Below are 25425 nucleotides of genomic sequence, written 5' to 3'. Positions count from 1 at the left end.
TTCCTCATCGACTGGGTTACTCCTGCTCCAGGCCCCGAGTTCTCTGCTCCAGGGACCCAGGTGACTGCGCTGCCCGTTTCTCGGGGATCTCGGGTGCCCGGAGTTTCCTCCAGAGGACGTCAGGTCACCAGAGAAGCTAAAAATGGTGAGTTCGCGGAAGGTAGGCGGTCAGCACCGGCCTTGGGGCCCGGCGGGCGGGTGAGCTGCCGAGTGCCGGCGGAGTCGCCGCTGTCGGGTGGCCCTGGGCCCTGTCCCCTGGTTCCCTGGGTTTGGAAGGGAGGCTCAGCTCCCAGGTGTCCCCTTTGCTCCCTACCTGTGTCCCGCACTCACTTTTCCCAACGTGTAGGAAGCAGGGCCACAAATGCACCTTCCTTCTCCCAGTGGAGCTCCCCCCAGTGGAGGTCCTCCAAATTGCAGGCGCCTCCTGCCTTCTAAAAGGCCACCTTCCCTCCACCCCACAGCTCGGCCAGACATTCCTTCTTCCCACTCGTTTCAAATAGACACCGTCTGCTAATTGTCATTATCGCTTAGTGAATTATTGGAAAGAATCAATCAATCTTCATTCCCCCCTCCCTTCCCCTCCCTCCCTCCCCCCTGCCTTCCCCCCTCCCTTCCCCCCTCCCTTCCCCCCTTCCATGTGTTTTGGAATCTGGGCTGGCCTCCAACTTGTGATCCTTCTGCTTCAGCCTCCCCGCCTATCTGGGATTACAGGCTTGTGCCAATGTCCCTGGGAAGAAGAACACTTTTGAAAGCATTTGTTTTCTATTTGTGAATATTATCCTTGAGGGGAAAGAATGATCACTTAACACTTCCTTGTGTTTGGTCAAAATAACTGCTTTAAAGGGAATAAGGGGGTTGTTTATAGATCCCAGGGATATGGAATCCTGGGCTACATCAATCGAGTATAACTGCTCCCTTTTCTGAGAGTCCATGATGTAGAGTCACACCAGTCCTGTAGTTAGGTAAGCACACGGGGTAATAATGATGTAGGGACAAAGGAGGTAAGGCGCTAAGGTAGCTGGAAACAGTTTTATTTGGCTACAGCCAGTCTCAGAGGGCACTGCTTTTGCTGTAATGAATCCATCCATCCCCTGAACCCCGAGTTCAGGTGGTTTCAGAATTTTATTCCCATCATGTAAGGGGAGGGGCTCAGAAGTTCACATTGTAATACCGGGACCCCCAAAGAACTCTCAGACCACACAGTCTCATTCCAGTTAAGCCTTTGTTGGTGGCCAGTGACAGACACTCTGCTCTCGAAAGAATGAGATGGTCAGAGTGGTGCCCCTGCCTTCAGTTGGCTCCATATTTAAGCACAAAAACCAGAAAAGGGAAGTTTGGGGGTTCAGGCAACGTAAGCAAGCCTGAAAGTTGTGGTCAAGTAGTCTCCAGTTGGCCCCATAGATCACTCTGTGTTCTTGGGGAATTTTCATGAACAAAAGAGTCCAAACTGCACCAGTCATGAGCTTTTTGAGTGTCATAGCTGAGTTCACAAAGTGGAGTCACCGTAGTCAAGCTGTCACATCACACACATAAAAGCAGGTTTTTCTTTCTCTGTTCTGGCCAAGTTAACCCTTCAAGGACAGCACCTGAGGAGGGGAGAGCTTCTTCTCCCCTTTCTTTCCTTCCCCACCAGCTGTTACCATGGAGCCCAGTTGGTGACTTCTCTGTGAAACCCAGCTCAAGGCCAGAGGCCTTGTTTGCACTTTTCTACAAACTACTATACTGGATACAAGTGTGTGAAAAACTAGGAAAGGGGAGTCCAGCACCTGGAGTGCTGATTTCTTCCAGACTAGCAGCCCAGTAAAATAGGGCAACACAAAAATAGGAAGTTTATCTACACTGAATTTTTTTTGTGGACACTCTTTTGTTGACAGTCCTAAAATTAGCCATGGTGAAGATTTCTGGAGAAACCCAGTTAATTTTTTTTTTTGTGAAAAAAGGGGATGCCACTGTAATAATGTCTGATTCCTTGACTGTCCTTCATCCCCAGCTGTTTTCAGTATGATTTTCAGAAAGGATCTGGCTATGGTGCCCAGCTAGGCCTGAAAATTGTGATTCTCCTGCCTCTGCTTCCCAATCTGTTGGGTTTAAAGGCATCGACAACCCCAGCTACAGAAAATAGTTCATTTTAACCCAAATATTAATTACCATACTAAGGAACATGGATTCAAGTTACCCTGAATGATGTGTGTGTTCCTCTCTGGAAGAGATTACATCACTTCTTTTTTTCTTTCTTTTTCTTTATTTTCTTGCCTTCCTTCCTTCCTTCCTTCCCCTTCCTCCCTCCCTTCCTTCCTTCCTTCCTTCCTTCCTTCCTTCCTTCCTTCCTTGCTCATACCAGGGATTGAACCCAGGGGCACTTAAACACTGAGCCACATCCCCAGTCCTTTTTATATTATATTTTCAGACATGATCTCACTAAGTTGCTGAGTCTGGCTTTGAATTTAGCAATCCTCTTATCTTTGCCTCTCAAGCTGCTGGGATTACAGTTGTGTGCCACTGTGCCTGGCCTCCATGAACTTTTATAAAAGAAACTGTGTATCACTGCATTAACCAATTGCATTGGTAGGAACATCAGTTTGGTGGGGCACAGAAGAAAAAAAATAAAATTTCTTCTGTATGTCTGCTATTGCATTCTGGGCTTTGGTAGATTTTGGAGACGTCTGGTAAGGTCAGTGATATATTCTGAGAAGTTTTGAGATTGTGGTGTGATACAGAAATTCAGATGATTGGCTATTGAAGAGCTTAGGATTAGCCCAAGATAATGTTTGCTCTCCATACAGAACCCTGCCTTTCCACCCTCATGGTGGTCTAGTTAGGCAAAGTCAAGTACTCTGAAGGTTCTTTGATGGAGATGCAACTGTATAGAGAACTTGAGTTCACAGCTGTAAAAATCTTGTGCTTTTTCTTTTATCTTCCTTAGGTGTAGACACCATGTCAGATTTCTTGGGCAGAGGTTCCCTTTGGGCACGTCCCAGAGTCCCATGTCCTCAGCCACTATCCTCTCCTGGAGCTGCCACAGAGTGCCCACAGCTGCCCTGTGCCTTGCAGGGTGAACAGAATTTCAGGCCCTGGGTCAGCTCCTCCTAGAGGACAGCCTGAGGTGTGGGGTGCAGCCTCTCAGGGAAGCTGCTGGGGGCCCTGGGCTGAGGAATCTCCTGGAAAAGGCCTCATCTAAACAGCTACTTCCTTGGGACCTAGTTTTCCCCAAGCTCTGTTCCCATTCCTTGGAGACAGGTGGACAGTCAGCCTGTGGATGCGGGTGCTGAGGGGCCAGGTCAGCAGTGACTCCTGCCCTTTCAGTCTCTCACAGTGTGAAGGAGCAAATCCTCTCCCAGAACATAAGGACCACCCACCCCAGGGCAGAGCTGTGCAGACCTGAAAAGCCTCATAGACTGGAGTCATGGTCCAGGTGCCTGGGAGGGTGATCCTGGATGCTTTTTCCATGAGCAAGACCAGGAGGTATCATGTCCCAGCTGTCAGGGACCTTCCCTGCCCCTTGAGCCTGACACATCTGTGCTCTCTCAACACCAAAGCTTTCTGTGTATCACTTTGAAATGATGTGCTCACTTATCTGAGGCCCAGGTTTATTTATTCAGAACCAAATGGGATGGAATATTATTAAAGAGGCAAGAGAGATGTGGGTTAAAATCTACCTTTTTTTTGTTGTTTTGTAAAAAATCCCAGCTTACAGCCAGATACAATGGTGCACACCTGTGATCCTTCCTGCTCCAGAGGCTGAGACAGGAGTGTTGCAAATTTGAGGACAGCCTTAGCAACATAGCGTGGCCTTTTGCAACCTGGTGAGACTGTGTCTCAAAATAAAATATAAAAATGACTGGGGATGTGGCTCAGTAGTAAAATATCTCTGGGTTTAATCTCGGGGGCATCAAACAAAAAAGAAAAAAGAAAAAAAGGAAAAGAAAACACCTAATTACCTAATTTACCTTTGCTACCCCTGAGTATGTATAGAAAGTTTGTAAGATTCAGATTTGTCTTTTCAGTGGTTTGAAATTGAAATCCAACCCTAGATTCCAAAATACCACGTAAGATACAGAGAAACTCTGTCTTGCATTATTGCTGCAGAATTTGAGTCCAATTCTACAAAAATAGTGTTGCATAAATTTATGAATGTGATTTCATGAAAACTAGTATCTGTCCTTCACAAGGTGATGATTTTGACAAAGGATGGCAGTTTTTCACCGTTGTTGTCTGAACTTGGCAGGTTCATGTTAACTGTGTGTTTTTTTGTTATCAGGAATGGAACCCTGAGGTGCTTAACCACCAGCCCCTTTTAAATTCTTTATTTTGAGACAGAGTCTTGTTACATCATCTAGGGCCGCTGGGGTTACAGGTGTGCACCATCACACGGGTCTTCATTGTAAATTTTAAGGACAATTTTGGCAATACCTTGAATACCCAACTGTAATCATTTAATCACTGAATATCAGTGAAAGAGTAAATGACACCTGTTTTCTGCAAAGGAGAGATCCTTGTGTCTAAATAAGGGTGTTGATCCCCTCACAATGTCACCTAATTCCTGTTCCCTCCCAACTGCCTCCTTGTAGGGCCACGCCTTTGGGAGCTAGCCTTTTAGCTTATGAAACTTGGGAGTAACATAAATGCTCTCTCTATTCTCTCTGTCCTGTACAACATTTTGGCTGGTCTTAGATATAGTGTACTGTTTCCAGTTTTTTGAAAAGTATTTTTTGTTGTTGCTGTATTTGGACACAATGCCTATTTATTTATTTTTATGTGGTGCTGAGGATCAAACCTAGGGTCTCTCATGTGCTAGGCAAGCACTCTACTGCTGAGCCAGAATCCCAACCCTCCTATTTCCATTTTTAGATGTAGTTTTTCTTAAGTTTACCTCCAAAATACAACAAACCATGCCCTAAATTTTACAGAATTTGCTGAAATGCTCAGTGTTTTTTGAGAGAGTTTAGATCATGGGAACATTCAGTCTTCTTTGTGAGAAAGTGTGGTGTCTTTCCACTGATTTTGTGTGGTTTTATGCCTCTAATTGTGTACCTTTTGTATTATAATCATTTTTATCTCTCATTACATGTATTTTACCAAGCTACTCTCCAGCCCAAGAGAATTAGTATTGTAGACTGTTGTTTATTTATTTGCTTACTTATTGAGTGCTGGGAATTTATGCCATGGGCTTGCTCATTCTTCGTTATCTTCCAGAAATAAATTTTAATTTGTGAGCAACGTTCTGGAGGTGGGCAGGTGTTTTACTGGGGGATAAACCTACAGGCACTCGACCACTGAGCACATCCTCAGCCCTTGTTCTTATTTATTTATTTTTTCTTTTTCTTTTTCTTTTTTTGTATTTTGTATAGTTGTAGATGGATAGAATACCTTTATTTTATTTATTTTTCTGTGGTGCTGAGGATCATGCCCAGTGCCTCACACATGTTAGCAAGTGCTCTGCCACTCAGCTACAGTCCCAGAGCCCCTTTTTATTTTTGATGAAGACCAATCTCACTAAATTTCTGAGTGTCTTGCTATGTTGCTGAGACAGGCCTCAAACTTTTGCCATTTCCCTGCCTTGACCTCCCTAGTGGCTGAAATTACAGGTGCACACCACTCCACCAGCAGTTGCAATGAGTTTTGAAGACTTATCATCCAATTTCTTTCCAGATGAAAATAGTATTGAAAATCAGTTTTCTTGCTTTTGTTCACACTTTTGAAATTTGTAACTGTGACTCTTCCTCTTTGCTTTATTTTTGCATTATTATGAAAAAGGTATTTAGCATATAATATTGTTTCTTATGTATACATTTTTAAAACTTCACGGCTTGGTAGTTTATTTACTTCTTCATTAGATAAACTTTGTTTTTATGAGCAATTTTAGGCTTACATAGTTTATTAGTCAGTATTCTCTAGTGGAAAAGTATCAAGAGGAAGTAGCATTATCAAAGGGGATTCATTAGATTGGCCTACTTGACCTGAAGGTGGATGTCCACAGTGGCCATCTGCAGGCTGGAGAGCTTGAGAAGTAGTAGCTGCAGAGTCCCAGAGGCTGAAGCCAAGACACCATCCTATTGGATGGTGTTGCCTAGCTTAAGGAGGTTCTCCAGTTTGGCTCACTATCCCATATGCCCATCATTTGTAGACACACCCTCATGGACACACCCAGAAGCTCATTAATCATCAGCATCTTTTACTCCAATCAAGGCGACAATTAAATGTGCCATTACACATAGTATCAAATACCCCTTCTCTCCAGCTGATAGTCTCTACTGTTTTCAACATATTGCATTGGTGTAGGGTGTTTGTTAGTTACTAAACCCGTGTTGAACATTTGATAAAGAGAATGGATGAAGCAGCATTTAGGATAAGCCAAAGTTCATCCTTTACTTTAGGGTTCCTCTTCCTTGTGATGTGATTGTGTGTGTCACGTCGTATGCAATAGAATGTCATACAGAAGAGTTTCACTGCTCTGGGAATCTTGTGTTCCACCTGTTCATCACTCCTCCTCATTGCTTCCTCCCTCTCTGCTCCCTAAGTCCCTGGCACTCATCACTTCTGCTAGTTCATCTATAATGTTGTCTTCCAGAATGTCCTTGGCTTGGAATCTTACTGCACTTGGCCATTTCAAACTGGCTTCTCTCACTTAACAGTCTGCCTTTAAGGGTGCTGTATCTTTCCAGGCTGCAGAGCTCATTTTCTGGGTGATGCTCTTTGGTGTGGTTAAACTGCAGCTTGTCCATTCAGTATTGAAAGGTGCATCTTCCTTGCATCTAGCTTTGGGCCGTTCTGGATATGGCTGCTGTAGTCACTGCAGTGAGGGTTCCTGTGCCCATAATTTTCACATCATTTGCATAGACACTTGGAGTGTGATGAATTCATTGTACAGTTTTTTGCATTTATGATTAAATGTTGTATTTATGATTATGAGCCATTACATTATGTTGCGGCCCCAGCAACATCTAGCTGATTGGCTCCTCTGCGGTGATGCTCATTGGGCTGTTTCCCTGCCCTTTCAGACCACGGAGCTGCTCATTGGGGGACTTTTTTGGCTCTGCCCATGTGACCCAGCCAATCGGCCTCAAGAGCAGGAGGATTGTGGGAGGTGGAGAGAAGCTTGTGTGGGAGAGAGAGGCTTGTGGAAAGCCGGTGGTGGCAGTTGAGGCTCTGAGGGTTTTTCCTGAGAGGCTGTTTTGTTTGGCGTGTGTGGTTCTAAAAATAAAGTTAGTTTCTTTTGACAAGTGGCTCCTGATTGTGCCCAGCCAGACTGTGGCATTTGGTGGCTCGCACGGGGAGCGACTGAGGGTAAGTGAAACTGCTCGCCCCTGAGGGCAGGGCGAGAGGATGGGTAGCCATTTTAAGATTCCTCTTTTATTTTGCTTCACTTTTGTTTTAAGTTGCCTGTCCCTGGAGATGAGTGAGACGGAAAAAAAACCACTCACATCTGAGGAAAAACTATTTACGTCTGAGGAACAGATAGGGAGAAAGGACGGATGCACATGTCAGGAGGATAGAAAGGCTATAATGACTTTTTGTTGTTCCCTTTTTATTTCATTCTGTCTCGGTTTTGTTTGGCGTCATCTTGTTGGGTTGTATTATAGTAGAAATACGGGATCAGAAATTAGTAAAAAACAAACTGAAAGAGTGTTAAGTAAATTGTTAGAGGAAGGAGGCATCTCAGTAAAATCAAGAACAATCAGGGCATATGTTGATACAATACAAAAATGTAGCCCATGGCTTTTTAAGGAGGAGTTGTTAAATATATCACAATGGAACCATCATGGTGAAGATTTAAAAAGAATAGAAAAGAAAAGCCCAGGGACTCTGCCAGATGGCACATTGCCATTGTGGACATTCATATCTTGTTTGCTTAGTCCAAAGCCTTCAGTTCAGACAATGGTAGAGGAAGGAGAAGACATAATGATTCAAGTAAAAGAGAAGGTCTCTCAAGTTAGTCAGACAGAGGAAAAGATTCAAGTAAAAGAGAAGGCCTCTCAAGCTAGTCAGACAGAGAAAGAAAGTGTAAAACAGAAAAAGCCATCAGGGGGAAAGTTACAACAGGAGACTGCTACTAACACCTTTCTATCACCAGAGGGTGTAAGTGTCCAACCAACAGCACCACCTCTACAGGAGACTGCTACTAACACCTTTCTATCACCAGAGGGCGTAAGTGTCCAACCAACAGCGCCACCTCCATATGCTGGGAGGCCCCCAACCCCCGCAGTTGATAGTTGGGATCCTGAGACAAGATCTCAAATATTAACATGCCCTGTATTTGAGGCAGGAGGGCAGCGATTTTACCAAGTTTTAAATTTCAAAACAGTGAAGCAGCTAAAAGAGGCTGTAACAACCTATGGTCCTCAAGCACCCTTCACTGTAAGCTTGGTCGAATCCATTAACAACTTGAACATGACGCCAGCAGATTGGGCTAATATGTGTAAAGCTGTGCTAAATGGAGGACAATACCTGTTATGGAAGGTTGCCAATGAGGAATTTTGCAAGGAGACGGCTAGGCGAAATGCAGCAGCTGGTTATCCTCAGAGAAATCTAGATATGTTGTTAGGAAAGAGACCTTATGAGGATCAGCAGCAACAAATTGCATATGATCCTGGCGTATACGCACAAATTGCTGCAGATGCAATTAAGGCATGGAAGACTTTACAAGGACATGGAGGTTTACAAGGTCAATTATCTAAGGTAATACAAGGAGCTAATGAACCTTATGCTGAATTTGTAGATAGGCTTATTCAAACAGCTACCAGAGTTTTTGGGAATACAGAACAAGCAATGCCATTACTAAAACACCTGGCTTATGAGCAAGCGAATCGTTGGTGCAGAGATATCATTAGACCATGGAAACATGAAGATTTAAACACATATATTAAATTATGTAGAGACATTAATGAACAAGAGCAAGTCGTGGCAGCTGCAGTAAAACAGGCTTTAGATGCCAGAGACATTAATGAACAAGGGCAAATTGTGGCAGCTGCAGTAAAACAGGCTTTAGATGCCAGGCCAAGAACATGCTACAATTGTGAACAAACAGGACATTTTAAAAGGAATTGCCCCATTGGAGGAGGGTTTAACAAAACTAGGTATCAAAGGAGTAGAATACCAGGTATTTTCCCACGATGCCGTAGAGGGAGACATTGGGCTAATGAATGCCGTTCTCAAACCACCATAGAGGGTACTCCATTATCAAAAAACGAACAAGGACCAGGTGTTTATCCACGATATCATGGAGAAAGGCATCGGGCTCCATTGCCAAAAAATGGACAGGGGGGCCCAATGCTCCGGGGCCCAAAACCACAAATATACGGAGCACTGGAGGAACCCAGCAACCCCATCAGGGTAGTGCCCAGGACACATTGTCCATCAGATCCCTCATCAGACAAACCAGAGGGAGCGCAGGGTTGGACATCTGCGCCTCTGCCAGAGCAGTACTAACTCCAGAGATGGGAGTTCAAATCATTCCCACAGGGGTGAAAGGACCTCTTCCCAAAGGAACAGTAGGCTTATTATTGGGACGCAGCTCTTCTACTCTAAAAGGACTTATGATAAGTCCTGGGGTAATTGATCCCGATTATGAAGGTGAAATAAAAATTATAGCCAGTTCTCCAAAGGGTATATCAGTAATTTCACCAGGAGATAGAATAGCACAGTTACTAATAATACCCAGCCTACATGATAAATTTTCCAGTCGTACTGTAGAAAGAGGTTCCAAGGGATTAGGCTCCACAGGTGTAGATTGGGCTATGCTTTCTTTAAATTTAGATTCTCGCCCCATGCTAAAACTAAATATTCAAGGACATGAATTTAATGGGCTACTGGATACAGGTGCAGACCTTAGCATCATCTCTCGTCAAGAATGGCCAAAACATTGGCCATTACAACAAGCCACTCAAATGCTTCGAGGCCTAGGAGTGGCAACTAATCCCCATAGAAGTGCAATGGTATTAGATTGGAAGGATCCTGAAGGATGTGAAGGAACTATACAGCCATATGTATTGGATCATCTTCCTATAAATTTATGGGGATGAGATGTCCTAGATCAATTAGGTTTGACATTAACAAATAACATCAACCAAAATGCACCCACTATTATGACTAGACAAGGTTTTAGGAAAGGAAAAAGATTAGAAAAACAAGAACAAGGTATAGCAGCACCAATACAAATAGATCAAGGAACAGACAGACATGGGTTGGATTTTCAGAAAGGGCCACTGAGACAATAAAAATTACTTGGAAATCAGAAAGACCAGTATGGGTTCCTCAGTGGCCCCTGACTAAAGAAAAGATACAAGCAGCCCATGACCTGGTCAAACAACAATTAGCAGAAGGACATATACAACCTTCTGTATCTCCCCATAATACTCCCATTTTTTGTCATCAAAAAGAAATCTGGTAAATGGAGATTATTGCAAGATTTAAGAGCCATTAATAATGAGATGGTTATTATGGGACCTGCTCAATCAGGGATTCCTCAGTTGTCTGCTTTGCCAAAAACCTGGTATGTTTTAGTTATAGATATTAAAGATTGTTTTTTTTTTCAATTCCAATTCATCCTGAGGATAGTCCACGTTTTGCATTTACTATCCCTGCACTGAATCATGAAGGTCCTGATCAGAGATATGAATGGAAAGTACTCCCTGAAGGGATGGCTAACAGCCCAACTATGTGTCAAATTTATGTTAACAAAGTAATCCAGCCACTTAGAAATCAAAATCCTGAACTACAAATATTTCACTATATGGATGATGTATTATTAGCACACAAAGATAAAAACACATTGCTAGAATGTTATGCCACACTTACAAACTTATTAAAAAATTATAATCTAGAGATAGCAATAGATAAAGTACAATTAAATTTTCCAATTAATTATTTAGGAGTTCTATTATCCTCAACCATGGTCCGTCCACCAAAAATTCAAATACGAGTAGATCAACTCAAATCACTTAATGACTTTCAAAAGTTATTAGGAGACATAAATTGGATAAGGCCTTATTTAGGTATACCAACAGGAGAGTTGGGACCTTTATTTGATATCCTAAAAGGTCCATCAGATCCAAATTCACCCCGAATGTTAACGCCTGAAGCAAGAAAGGCATTAAAAATCATTGAAACATATATGGAAAATATGCATTTGGATAGAATTGATATAAGTTTGCCTTTATTATTTATTGTACTACCAACAAAAAATATTCCTACAGGAGTATTTTGGCAAGAAGGTCCATTATTATGGATACATTTATCTTATTCTCCTAACACTATTCTTACTAGGTATCCTGAGGCTGTAGGACAATTAATACTCAAAGGAATAAAAACAGCAAAGGGAGTGTTTGGAATTTCTCCCCATAAAATTATTACTCCATATACTATGAATCAAATTGATGAGTTAGCTAATGAGTTAAATACTTGGGCAATAATCATGTGCAAAGCTAATGTTTCATTTGATAACCACTTACCATCTAATCCTTTATTGTCTTTTTGGTCATTGCATCCTGTAATTTTTCCAAAAATGACAAGAAAAACACCTATCATGAATGCTCCAAATATATTCACTGATGGGTCAAATAATGGTACAGCAGCAGTAGTTACCCCTGATCAAACTTTTACATTCTTAGTACCCAAACAATCAGCTCAAAAGGTAGAGCTTAATGCAGTTTTACAAGCTTTTGTGATGTTTAAAGATTCTGTATTTAATTTATTTTCTGATAGTCAGTATGTAGTTAATGCTATAGTATCTCTTGAAGATGCTGGTAGGATTTCCCCTTCTTCTACTGTTTTCTCTTTGCTTTCCACTATACAAAGTCTAATCTGGGACAGAAAAGATCCATTCTTTATAGGACATATCAGGGCACATACAGGATTGCCTGGAGCCCTTAGTTTGGGCAATGATTTAGCAGATAAAACTACACATGACATACATATTTTCTCTACACTAGAAGAAGCTATAAATTTTCATAAAAAGTTCCATGTCAATGCTAATACTTTACAAAAGCGTTTTAAAATAACTAAGGAACAAGCTAGACAAATAATAAAACAATGTCAAAATTGTGTGACCTTTTTACCACAAGTTAATCTTGGAGTCAATCCTAGAGGATTGATACCTAACCATATTTGGCAGATGGACGTCACACACTTGCCAGAATTTGGAAAATTAAAATATTTGCATGTTACAGTTGATACTTCTTCTGGATTTTTGATGGGCTCCCTTCATGCCAGAGAAAAAACTAAAGATGTTATAGCTCATTGCTTACAAAATTTTGCCACTGTGGGTGTTCCAAAACAGTTAAAAACAGATAATGCCCCTGGTTATACTTCTACCTCTTTTAAACAATTTTGCTCAACATTTGGCATTACTCATATAACAGGAATCCCATACAATCCACAGGGACAAGGCATAGTTGAAAGAGCTCATCAAACTATTAAAATGTACTTATTAAAGCAAAAAGAAGGAATTGGGAAGGGGTATATATTCCCCAAAGATAAACTTAAAATAACCCTTTTTACTCTAAACTTTTTAAATTTGGATTCATCAGGACTTAGTGCTGCGGAAAGGCATATGTGTCCAAAAAATGTGCATAAGCCCAAGGTACTTTGGAAGGATATTCTAACAGGACAATGGAAAGGTCCTGACCCAGTAATTGTCTGGAGTCGGGGGTCTGTTTGTGTGTTTCCACAGGGAGAACAGCAGCCGATTTGCATTCCAGAGAGATTAACCAAGGTCCTGACCCAGTGATTGTCTGGAGTCGGGGGTCTGTTTATGTGTTTCCACAGGGAGAACAGCAGCCGATTTGGATTCCAGAAAGATTAACTAAAGCGATTTCTACAGACCAAAAAGAAGATGATTTGGCTCAAATCCATAACAACTGATATCCAAAACTCCAGTTTGGCTATTCTTACATCTGCAACAGAACCAGAATGCTTTTTTCAATATCTATTTTATTATTGCCCTTTGCCATATCATGAAGTTCTATTTTTTTTTTTGAGCTCATACAGACCTAGGTTAATGTTTTGCTGATCAGTTCTATTTTTTGACTATAGAGTTTTTAAACATTGCAATGGAGATTTCACCTGTAAAAAGTTATAAGGCCTTTACTATAATGTTATGTGTTGTATGTATTATATTATGTGTGCACACTTGTGTTTTGTGTTATATGTTTGAATGTATGTATGTCCATATATCATATATGATGAGTGCTCATGATAAAATGGATCCAAATATTTTGTTTTTTCACGTGATTTATATGGTTTAATTTAAATTGGGTAAACAACTGTTGAGGATTGTTTTAATATGTAAACAAAAAAGAAGGTTAACAGATCTGTTTGTTTACTTTCACCTTTCCTTTTCATTATATTTAATAATTCTCTTAAAGATAATGTAAATTGTTAAGAAAATTGTTTTCTTTTAGTGCCTTCTGTAATGTTACATAATTTTTCTTTAGCCATTATTGCCAGAATTCCTATCTTCATCCCAGTGCTGGTGAAGTCAAAGATAAAACCAATCTACAGCTTCTACAATAGCCATCACTGAACTGCTTGCAGAACTTGCCTGGACACATTGTGAGCTCACCTGTATGCATTGTGAACTATCTGTTGGTGCAGCGACTTGTGGTAGTGTTGGGGTATTTTTGCTGATGGTGTCACCGGTGGTACAATTTTTCAAAGGAGCCCTCAATTGGCTTAATGTCATGGCATTTTGCATCCTCCTCTACTAGTGATGGTCTAAAATTTGGGGGCCAACAGAGGTGAGGCAAAGAACCTCACCCCCCCACAGGTGCAAAGGCTGATCCACAAGTATAGCTGTATGCTGGACCGGTAGTCAGTGACGGGTATGATCCAATTGCAGTGGTACCAACCTAAGACAGGAGGCTGACGCCTAGAGGTCAGTTCATCCGATGACGGGTAAGGACCGTATGTTGAATTGGACTGCCTAACAGACACGGTCCCTAAGCCACATGCTTGTTGTTTAAACAGAGAGGGGGAGATGTTGAGAGCCACAGCCGACGGGGCCCCAGCAAACTTCCAGCTGCTAGCAAACTTCCAGCTGCCGGCTGATGATTGGCTCACAGCGGCCCCAGCAACATCTAGCTGATTGGCTCCTCTGTGGTGATGCTCATTGGGCTGTTTCCCTGCCCTTTCAGACCACGGAGCTGCTCATTGGGGGACTTTTTTGGCTCCGCCCACGTGACCCAGCCAATCGGCCTCAAGAGCAGGAGGATTGTGGGAGGTGGAGAGAAGCTTGTGTGGGAGAGAGAGGCTTGTGGAAAGCCGGTGGTGGCAGTTGAGGCTCTGAGGGTTTTTCCTGAGAGGCTGTTTTGTTTGGCGTGTGTGGTTCTAAAAATAAAGTTAGTTTCTTTTGACAAGTGGCTCCTGATTGTGCCCAGCCAGACTGCGGCAAGCATCATTCATAGTCTTCTTTTCTATTTAATACTTTTCTTTATCTATTTAATTTGGATAATATGGTAACTTATGCCTCAGGAAGACTTAGGAGGTGTTAATTCAGCTTTTATGTTCTGGAAAAAAAGTAGAAAACTGGTGGCAGTTCTTATGTGTCTCATGGAAGCCTGTTTGAGATGTCAGAGCCTTGCCTTGCCTTTTTGGGAAGTAATTAGTTATTGAGTCTGTGTTTTTCCAGCAGCCATGGGCTCATCTGTTTTGTGTGTTTCCCCTTGTGTGTAAGTTGTAGGAGATTGTCTCTCTCAAAGAAATGGTCCAGTTTCTGCAAGTTGTCTAATTTGTGTCAAGAACATTTATGATAATCTTGAAGTCCCAATGCATTGTTGACGATGACACTTTTAAATCTGTTAGTAGGTTTTCAGTCCTCGTTGTTTTTTTCTTTAATATTATTGTATATTTTACACTTTTTATTTCTTTCTTTTTATGTGGCAGTGAGGATTGAACCCAGTTTCTCCCAAGCACTAGACAAGCACTCTTCCACTGAGCCACAACCCCAGTCCCTGTCCTATGTATTCTTAGCCTTATGTCAATTAATCAGTGATGCTGATGTTCATGAAGAACTTGATTGGCAGACTGCAGATTTCCTGATTGTGGTTTCATCAACACCTTCTCTGTTACCTCCCTGTGGTTAATTTAGGTTTACCTTGCTCTTTTTCTCTGGTTTTCTGAAGTGGCAGTTTCATTGGTTGCTTTTAGCTCTTCTTTTCTGAAATGTGTGTTGGATGACTTAGATACCAATACAGTGCCACCTCTGGTGTTCTCTATGAATTTCCTATGATGGACTTTTACATTTTTTTCTTTCAAAATGGTTACCTTTTCTCTTGAGTCACCTCTTTGTCCTGTGTCTGTTCAGAGCCCTGTGTTTCATGTCCCCTTCCCTGGAGGCCTTTCAGCTTCTTCTGATCTGATTTCTGCTTTAGCTCTCATGTTCTTTGAGCATACATGGGATTTCACTGGCGGTGCACTTGTAGGGGTATGGTTTATGTCCTGTAGAGTGTTGCTGTGATCCTGAGACCTCAGTGTGCTTCCCGTTTGGTTGAAGGTCCATGAAGCCCTCCTGTCTGCATCATTGTCCTGACAGAGTTGGGCTGATGTCTCTGAGGGTAATTTTGGATTCTTCGTTGTTTGGGGTGGTTCTGTATGTTTTCAGTCTTTGAGTATGCTTCTGTGTAAGTGGCAGGGACATTTCCTTTTTGTCTGTCCTTCACGGTGCAGACATCATAGCATGCTTACAGATGTGAATGGTGGCCTCTTTCACACCCAGACTGTGTGGGATAGTTCAGAATCCTGGGCTACAAACTTGTTGCTTTACCACACTGTGGAAGAGCTTCTGCCTTAGGTTTGTTTGCACCACCATTGCTACAGGCACAATGAATCTGTTTCACCACAGACAACCATTGCATATGTGGCCCAACCTTGATCAAAATGTCCTTGAGCAGAACATTGGTATATGTCTCATGACTGTATATTATGGTAGTGATTCGGCTGCTGTTAAGAAGAGTTTGACAATCATTGGACATTCATTGTTGCAGTGAGACTTAGAAAAGTAGTGCTTGCTGTTTATTAAGAAGATTGTTTTGAGAGTTATAAAACTTTGTAAGGCTGTTGTTTGGACAAGGTGACTTTTTTTTTTTTTTTTTTTAGAGAGAGAGAAGAGAATTTTTTTAATATTTATTTTTTAGTATTCGGTGGACACAACATCTTTGTTTGTATGTGGTGCTGAGGATCAAACCCGGGCCGCACGCATGCCAGGCAAGCACGCTACCGCTTGAGCCACATCTCCAGCCCTTGGTGACATTTTTGGGTCATTGAGTTATTTCTAAGACACGGGCCATCTTTCCACTTACCCCATTCTGGTTTGACAGTAACCACAAGAAATTATCAAATTGTTGTGTTTATTAATAAATAAATTAATCAAATAGAGAACTCATGTTTGTTTTGGTCCTTTAATAGTAAGCTAGTTGACTAAATTTGTTCTGGAGTACAGCACCTGCAAACTTCTAGTTGTTCTTAGTGTAATCACACAGAATGAGCTCAGTCTCCAGTTAACACATTGTGACCAGCTGTGTGAAATGTTGTCTAAATGTTGTCTATGAAGGAATCTCCTTAGTGACCCCATGCCCAGAGGGTGGGAGTGGGGGCTGGTTCTAGGCATTTCTTTAAGTATGGAACAATAGACTTTCAGAGGAAACAAGACATCAGTAAATACCATGTTGCCTATATTAACCTTGTAGGTACCGGGAGTCACTGTAGTTGGCAGAATCTCTCTCAAATGCTTAGTTTCATGATTCCTGCATTTTTCTACTCAACACCTTTCTTTTCTAAAGATAAGTACTATGAGAAGTGCTTATATTAGCTCTGTACCACACAGGACATTTCTAGGACATGTAATAGAGGTGCAACCATTAAAGAAGTTAGGAGTGATCTGGGAGCCTGTCTTACTTCCTGTGAACTCACCAAAGGAAGGGTAAAAATCACTATGATGTTTGCCTTCTGAGTAGCCAATTTCTAGTGTTGGAATGGGTGTAAGAAATTGAGTGCAGTAAAGATTTGATGGACCAAATCATGGAATTAATCAGGAGGCCATGGAATCATGTGAACATCATGCATGTTGAGTGCAGATTTCTCATGCTGTCAATCTTTCCTGGCCTCCACTATACATTTGTGGTATATTTTAGACCTCAGTGACCTTTGAGGATGTGGCTGTGAACTTCACCAAGGAGGAGTGGTCTTTTCTGGATGCTTCCCAGAAGAACCTTTACAGAGATGTGATGCTGGAAGTCCTCAGAAACCTGGCTTCTATAGGTAATAATAATGTTTTAAAAATTAATCAAATAGGGAACTCATGTTTATTATGGTCATTTATGTAGAAGGTGAAAAGGAAATCAGTTGACGTATTATTGAAACATATATGGCACCTACAATTTGGCAAAGCATTTCTAGCTCCTATATATTCATAAATATTGTTATGTTCTCATTTTAGGAAACAAGTGGGAAGACAGGACCACTGAAGATCAGATTGAAAACTCTGGAAGCAACCTAAGGTAACTGTACTCACAAGAGGTATTCGTGAGGGAATCTGAGAACTGTCATATGATTTTTAAAGCAAACCAACCAAAGAAGTATGCATAATGTGAAATGTATTTATTCTTATAATATTTTTTACCAGAAATATATACTTATCTGTAACAGGTATTCAGTCTTTTCAAAGTATTTGACATGCAAAAAGTAGTATTAAATTGCATATGTGAATATCACTATGTGAATAATAGCCATAGAGAAGGTGTGTTGCAAAGGATTGTTTCCTTTCAATCTCTTTATTTTCAGGCAACTTTGACAAGTCAGAAAATCTAGCCTTCACCTGATGTTGGTAGAAATGTAAAGACCTATAAATAAATAGAAAATTGTGAATGGGTTACGTATCAAAGAAGTCCTTTGATAAACTTCAAACTTTCCCCACAGAATAGTGTGGGGAACCTTCAAATTGATTCCAATTCTTAATGAAACAAAGAAAAATTTTAGTAGAGTAAATCCATGTGACTTCATTATGTGTGCAAAAGATTTCATATGTCCTTCATTCCTTCATAGGCACATCACATCTCACTCTGGACACAAATACTATAAGCATGAGGAATGTGAAGAGAAGCCATGTGAATTTAAACAATATAGGAAATCTGTGGTTTCTCTCAAAAGTGTTCACACACAAATGTTGTTCCAAACTGGAGATAGACCACATGAAAGTACAGTATGTGGGAAAGTCATCAGTTGTTTCAGTGACATTCAAAGACATGAAGAAACTCATACTGGGAGGCAACCCTATGAATGTCAACAATGTGGTGAAGCCTCTTCTTCTCTCCCAGGTGTTCAAAGACACATGATAACACACAGTGGAGGTAAACCTTTTCAATGTGAGGTATGTGGGAAAGCCTTTCATTTCTCCTCCTTATTTAGAAGACATGAAAGAACTCATTCTGGAGAGAAATTCTATGAATGTAAACAAGATGGTCGAACCTTTATTTCACACACAAGTCTTCAAAAGCACAGGATCACACACATGGGGAATGCACATTTCAAATGTAAGGTATGTGGGAAAGACTTTGCTTATCCCAGATTACTTAGAATACATCAAAAAACACATACTGGAGAGAAGCCCTATGAATGCAAGCAGTGTGGCAAAGCCTTTGCTAGATCTGGTGACCTTCACATACATGAAAGAACTCACACTATAGAGAAGCCCTATGAATGTAAGCAGTGTGGCAAAGCCTTTGCTACATCCCTTCAGCATCATAAACATGGAAGAATACATACTGGAGAGAAGCCCTATGAATGCAAACAATGTGGAAAAGCCTTTGCTACATCCTATGAGCTTAAGGGACATGGAAGAACACACACTGGAGAGAAGCCCTATGAATGTAAGCAGTGTGGCAAAGCCTTTGCTAGATCTGGTGACCTTCGCACACATGGAAGAACTCATACTGGAGACAAGCCCTATGTATGTGAGCAGTGTGGAAAAGCCTTTGCTAGATCTGGTGACCTTCAGATTCATGGAAGAACACATACTAGAAAGAAACCCTTTGGATGTCAACAATGTGGAAAAATATTTGCTTCATCCCATCATCTTCACATACATGGAAGAATGCATACCAGAGAAAAGCCCTATGAATGTGAACAATGTGGAAAAGGCTTTACTACTGCCTCTTACCTTCAGATACATGAACGAACTCATACTGGAGAGAAGCCTTATAAATGTAAGCAGTGTGGGAAAGCCTTCACTCAGTCCTCTCACCTTCACTCACATGAACAAACTCATACTGGAGAGAAGCCCTATGATTGTAAGCAGTGTGGCAAAGCCTTTGCTAGATCCAGTGAAGTTCAAATACATGGAAGAGTGCATACTGGAGAGAAGCCCTATGAATGTAAACATTGTGGAAAAGCCTTTGCTAGATCTGGTGACTTTCACATACATGAAAGAAGTCATACTGGAGAGAAGCCCTATGAATGTAAGCAGTGTGGCAAAGCCTTTCCTGCATCCCGTCAGCTTCTTAAACATGGAAGAACACATACTGGAGAGAAGCCCTATGAATGCAAACAATGTGGAAAAGCCTTTGCTACATCCTATCAACTTAACAGACATGGAAGAACACACACTGGAGAGAAGCCCTATGAATGTCAACAATGTGGAAAAGCCTACACTACTGCCTTTTACCTTCGGATACATAAACACACTCATACTGGAGAGAAGCCCTAAGAATGTAAGCAGTGTGGCAAAGCCTTTCTAGATCCAGTGGCCTTCACAGACATGGAAGAATGCATACTGGAGAGAAGCCCAATGAATGTCAACAACGTGGAGAAGCCTTTGCCACATCTTCTCTGCTTCACACATGTAAAAGTACACATACTGCATAGAAATCGTATGCATGAAAACAATTGGTAAACTCTTCTGTTATTACTGTTTCGCTCATATACATGTAGGAAGTTTACTGGAGAAAAATCCTTTGAATGTGAAATATGGTAAATCAATATTTCATGTCATCCTCAAAGACAAGAGAGGCTCACACTGCTGAAAATGTGTGTGTGTGTTTGTGTGTGTGTGTGTGAGAGAGAGAGATCGATCAATCAATCCACTGGGGATTTAGTCTGGTGGTGCTCTACCACTGAGCTACATTCCAGTTCCTTTTTACTTTTTATTTTGAGACGGGGACTTGTTGAGTTTCTTAGGGTCTTCCTAAGGTGCTGAGGCTAGCCTCCAACATTGATTCTTCAGAATCAGCCTCTCGAGTCTCGGGAATTAAAGGCATACACCACCACATCCAACTGAATAACTCTTTAAATGTGAAAAATATCACAAATCATTCTATTTTCCCTGTTGCCTTCAAAGCCATTTCACTCACATTGAAAAACAAACCCTCTGAATTTGGGGGATTTGCTACATTCTGTCAGCTTCATTTTCTTTCTTATATATGAAAACACTCATGCAGAGAAGCCCTGTGAATGTGAGAAATGTGGGAAATCTACTAGTTTTCTCATTTTTTCCCCTAAGGACTGGGAATATCATTTTGGAATAAAAAGAATAAATCCTATGCAAGTAAGAAATATAAAGGGTTCAGCCGTTCTAGTTTTGTTCAGTTGTATGAAAGGAGTCATACTGTAGAAAATGCTGAGGATAAGCCATGTGGGGCAGTATTCAGATTTCAGAGTTTTCTCCAAAGGCATAAAAGAATTCACATGTGTGAAAATCCTTTTTCTATCTTTAAAAATTGCAGGAACACTTTCAACTTTCCAGTTCCCTTTGAACAGCATTTAAGAAATCACACTGGAGAAAAGCCCTGTATGTAGAAATGTGGTGAGAACTTTGCTTGTTTCAGATCCATTTGAACTTGTTCAGACTTGAGGAAAATTTTATTTTATTTCATTTTATTTATTTATTTTGAGAAAACCAGTGTAGGTGTTTGAAAATGGTGTGTGCCTTCATTTCTTTTTTCTTTCTTTCTTTTTTTTTTTTTTTAAATCTATTCAGAGGTAACAAAACTGCACCCTGGGTTGGAGAGGCGCATTGCATCAGCATGAAGATTTGAAAGCAATATGTTTTTCTGGGTTAAATCTCTCTTATTGTTAGATTCCATTTTCCTGTATCTTAAGTCTTTTGAGTCTAATGTTTCATTACATATTGTGTATGTTAGTTTAGGCCTCTCCACTCCAGGCTTTGGTACAGATTGGTGAAATGGCTCTTCTGAACTTCTTTCTTCTCTTTCTTTGTTCAGATTTCACCCAGGAGTGCTCTACCACTGAGTTTCTCCACAATCCTTTTAATTGTTATTTTTTGATATGGGGTGAGGCTGGCAGCTGGGACCATCGGGATGTGTCTGTGTACCCTGCAGCTGGCCTCTTCCTTTTCCTTGATTGCTTATTGATCTATTGATGACTCTGGGACCATCACACTTGTCACTTGTGCTTGTTCTAAGGCTCATGTATTGTGCTGTATGTAGGCACATTAAAGAGCATTATAAGATAATATCATTTGTGTATATTGTTTGGAGAGGCACTTTCTCAAAATATATTTTGCCCTATACTTGAGTTGCTTTCTCTTTTCTTTTCCCAGTTCTGGGGACCGAATCCTGCCTTGTGCATGCTAGGCAGGCATTCTAGCATTGAATGCTCTGTGGCTCAGGTGGTGAGTTTGCTGCTGCTGTGAGTGTGGACCCCACTGATAACCACATTAGCAGATGCAGCTCTGCAGGTGTTTCCTCCACAATTGCAGCTGATCTCTTCCTTCTTAAAGGTCTTTTATACCAGTGAATTTTTTTTTAAAAAAACTACATCCAGTTTAGGTTTTCTCCCCATGAATAATACTTAGGTGGAATATGCAGAAAACCCAGGCTTGATTTCTCTCTGTGTTTAGAGTACCTCAGTAGCCCTGGTAAAATTGTGTGATGGTTTTCTTAATACACACTGCATGACCAAAGGCTTGGTAAGGAGCATCCCACTCTGATGTCCTAATACAGCGGCATTCTCTTCTCTACCAAATAATCTTAAATAAGCTTCTCAAGAGACCTTCACCATAATTTTCTTTCAACAGAATGTCAGGAAAAGATTTTGCAAAGATCTCAATGTGGGTTATAACACAGACTTCTGCTTTTGTGGCAAAGCTTGGAAAGCCTCTGACCAATCTTAAAATTGGTACACAAAGCACTTTCTGTGAACTAATCAAATCAAAACAAAACAACGACAACAAAAAACACCTTTATGTATACCCCCACAAAAAATATAAACCTCCATCCCTGTCCCACTGGATGTAAATAAAGATCAATGAAATTCAAAGCAGTGATCCAAAAAATTTTGTGATACCCCTGAGAACCCTGCAGCTAATCAATGTGCTCCTGGAACATTCCTTGGGTGTCTAGCCTCATGTGCCCTACATCACTAATAAAGCTACAGCCTCCAATCAGGTGATATTGTGCAGTACTTGCTGTGGAGAGGGCTGTTTCTGCTCAGGGTAAAGGATTCAGTTGCTTGTCCTAAGGATTCAAAGCCTCCTGAGCAAAACCTCTCCCACAACCTATTCACGTGTCATGGATCTTGTGTGATTATTGGTAAGAGTTCCTTACATACTTGTGTCCAAATATTGAAGTTTGCCAACATGCCAAAGATAGGTTGATTGTCACTGCTATCTCTGTTCCTGCCATTTGCTGTGCCTCAGTGCTCATTTGGAAAGGAAAGCCAAGAGTGTGCTGTGGCCCTTCTGTTTTTGATAAATACAGCCTAAGCCATCCAGTAAAACTTCTTTAAAAGATAGTTTTGAATGCTTCCCAGGATTTCCAAAAACTTTCTTTGCAGCTAATGAGTCAGTGTGGCAATTTCCTAGTTTTACATTTTTGATTTAATAGAAATATTGCATAGAGGTGTGTGAGCACTTGACGCAGTCTGGACTTGTTTGTAATAAATCCATTTGCCAAAGGCCGTAGTTGCAGGCTTGTTCCTGGGCAGTGTGAGGGACCGGAGTGAATGCAACTGTCCTGGGGTGTGGGCATTGTTTGTAGGAGTTCAGTCTTGGTGAGTACATCAGTTTAGGAATCAGACTCCTAGGAGGGCTACATAATCTCCTGGCGGTACCTGCCTGTCCCTTTTGGACAATAGTGTTATCATGTGAGCTGGCAGGTGGATGGCTACCTTCTGATGGATTTGGGTTTGTAGCTGAGCAAATAGTGAGAATGTACAATGATTAAATGAGAATTAAAATATTCTTTGTCATACCAAAGACATAATTTGGGGGCCAAACATAATAACAAGTAACCTCTTGGACCTTGAATCACATATTTTCCTTCATGTATGCATTTTCTTACAAACTTTTGTAGTGTGATGCTTATGTGGAACAAACTGAGATAAACATGGAGAGGTTTATTTAATGGTACAGTGTACTAGAAGTTTTAAAGACTTGCAGCAGGGTTAGATTCCACTATTGTTAAAATTTTATGAAAGACTCTGCAATTCTCAAAATTCTTGAGAATCCCCAGGTGCTGTGGCATACACCTGAAATACCAGTGGCTCAAGATTCTGAGGCAGGAGGATTGTGATATTTTTCAACTTTTTTTAAAGAGAGAGAATTTTTTAATATTCATTTTTTAGTTTTCAGTGGACACAACATCTTATTTTATTTTTATGTGGTGCTGAGGATTGAACCCAGCACCCCACGTATGCCAGGTGCACTTGCTACCATTTGAGCCACATCCCCAGTCCATCTTTTCATTTTTCTTAAAAATTTATATTTATATATATATATAATATATATATATAAGTAATATATATAAATAAATTGTTTTTTCCTAAGATCAAACCCAGTGCCTCACACATACTAGGCACATTGTCAACCACTGAGCCACAACCTTAGCCCAAGGGTTCTGATTTGTAAGGTGGCCTCCCTGGATAACAAGGAGTAAAGAACTCAGTGAGACCCTGTCTCTAAGAAGTAACTCAAATAATAAATAAAAAAGAAGGCTGGGAGGTGGCTGAGTGATTGAGTGCCACTGAGTTCGATTCACAGTACCCCCAAGAAAAATGCATTAGGAACCAAGTTTTAATAAACCGTATGATGGGTGGATGGACTTGTCCATTATATTGTTTTCTTCTTTGGATTCTCAGGCATGGTTTACTAATTCAGGAACTCTGTAAAATTCACCAATTCAATAAAAAGCAAGTGTATGGTTTTAAAAAATAATAATATAGCAAGGTCCATGAGGGGCCGCTTCCTGCTCTGGGAACCTCAGTAATTGGTAGTCATCACAAGTGGCCATCATGTCCTTATCATAAAGAGTTTGTGAAAGCTTCTATTGTGCAGGAGTCTCTGAAGGTGCTAAAAGTGCCTGTCTTTTCAGAGCCTATTGGTGGAGGAATTCCATATGGAGGTCTCTGATTTAGAGATGATGTCATTGGGGAGCTCAAGTGAAACTGATAAGTGAAGAACACATTGCCACATGATCCAGGGCAGCCTAAAAGGTGTCAGATTTTCTTGTCTTCAAGGAGTGTGTCAAGCAACCTTGGAGGAGGATGTCAGCAATTTGCGATGTGCTCCTGCAAAAACGTCTCTGCTCAGGTCATTTGTGAAAAGCTGATGAGTAGTCTAAAAATTTATTTGGTCCTGTTAGTGATAAGGACAATTTGCATTAGAATGCTATTGAAATAGAGAAAACAGAAAATATTAGCCAATTCTGAGGCCAAAATATATACCAGTTGTGATTAAATAGGATCAGTAATTTTCACTATATTTGGTATTGGGTATGGATACTTACAGATGGGACTAGATCACCAAAGTAGCAGTAATCTACCCAAGGCAAATGTTGAGATAGAGAATATCTGTGTTTATGTAGTTGGTATTTTATTTTTTTCCTCTGTGATTATCATTGACTGTGTTTAAACATTTCAGGATGCCCAGATAGAACTCTAATTTTTCCATATTTAATGAATTAGAAAATGTTAGACTATTAAATATTCTCAGAAGCACATCAGATTTTATAGGAATTTTTAGTTTCCATAGACCTTGTTTTAACATATCAAAAAATATATGAAGTGATTTAATTAGAGATTGATGGTGTTTATTCATTTATTTTTGCTACTGTTGATTGCTGCGGAAAGTGTGGCCAAACTAGGAGGTTCTGGCAAGGTTTGATGGGACATTACAGAAATAAAGAGTCACAGAAGATACAACATCTGGGATCGGGTGGAGCACTGCTCTATGATGGAGCAGCAGGTCTAAAGAATTATGCCAGGGGGGCTGGGGATGTGGCTCAAGTGGTAGCCCGCTCACCTGGCATGCGTGGGGCCCTAGGTTTGATCCTCAGCACCACATATAAAAACAAGATGTTGTGTCCACCAAAAACTAAAAATATAAATGAACAAATATTAAAAATTATCTCTCTCTTTAAAAAAAAGAAAAAAAATTACACCAGCAATCTTTATTGTATATCTTTCATTGATCATATTAAAGAC

The 25425-nt window shown here is 40.8% G+C and overlaps 1 protein-coding gene across 1 annotated transcript; it reads left to right on the top strand.

The window, feature by feature from the left end:
* LOC124108488 (zinc finger protein 709) lies at positions 1 to 25019 on the top strand. Its single transcript, XM_046466946.2, has 4 exons — positions 1 to 145; positions 17124 to 17250; positions 17429 to 17489; positions 18034 to 25019. Exons 1-4 carry the CDS (start codon positions 143 to 145, stop codon positions 19691 to 19693), a joined length of 1851 nt encoding a protein of 616 aa, XP_046322902.1. The 5' UTR covers positions 1 to 142; the 3' UTR covers positions 19694 to 25019.
* Positions 25020 to 25425: the final 406 nt, after the last annotated feature.

This window comes from Marmota monax, unplaced genomic scaffold (genome assembly GCF_021218885.2).
Source record: "Marmota monax isolate L192 unplaced genomic scaffold, Marmota_monax_Labrador192_F-V1.1 WCK01_AAM20220418_F8-fsc00249, whole genome shotgun sequence".
In the NCBI taxonomy this organism is placed as follows: Eukaryota; Metazoa; Chordata; class Mammalia; order Rodentia; family Sciuridae; genus Marmota; species Marmota monax.
Note: the sequence above shows the minus strand (reverse complement) of the source record. Positions and strands in the feature narration are given on the sequence as shown.

Excerpts from the sequence above, each read along its gene's own strand:
- LOC124108488 (XM_046466946.2), top strand. Across the intron at positions 17,251-17,428 it reads CAGAAACCTGGCTTCTATAG|GAAACAAGTGGGAAGACAGG; the intron begins GTAATAATAATG and ends TTCTCATTTTAG. Across the intron at positions 17,490-18,033 it reads AACTCTGGAAGCAACCTAAG|GCACATCACATCTCACTCTG; the intron begins GTAACTGTACTC and ends ATTCCTTCATAG.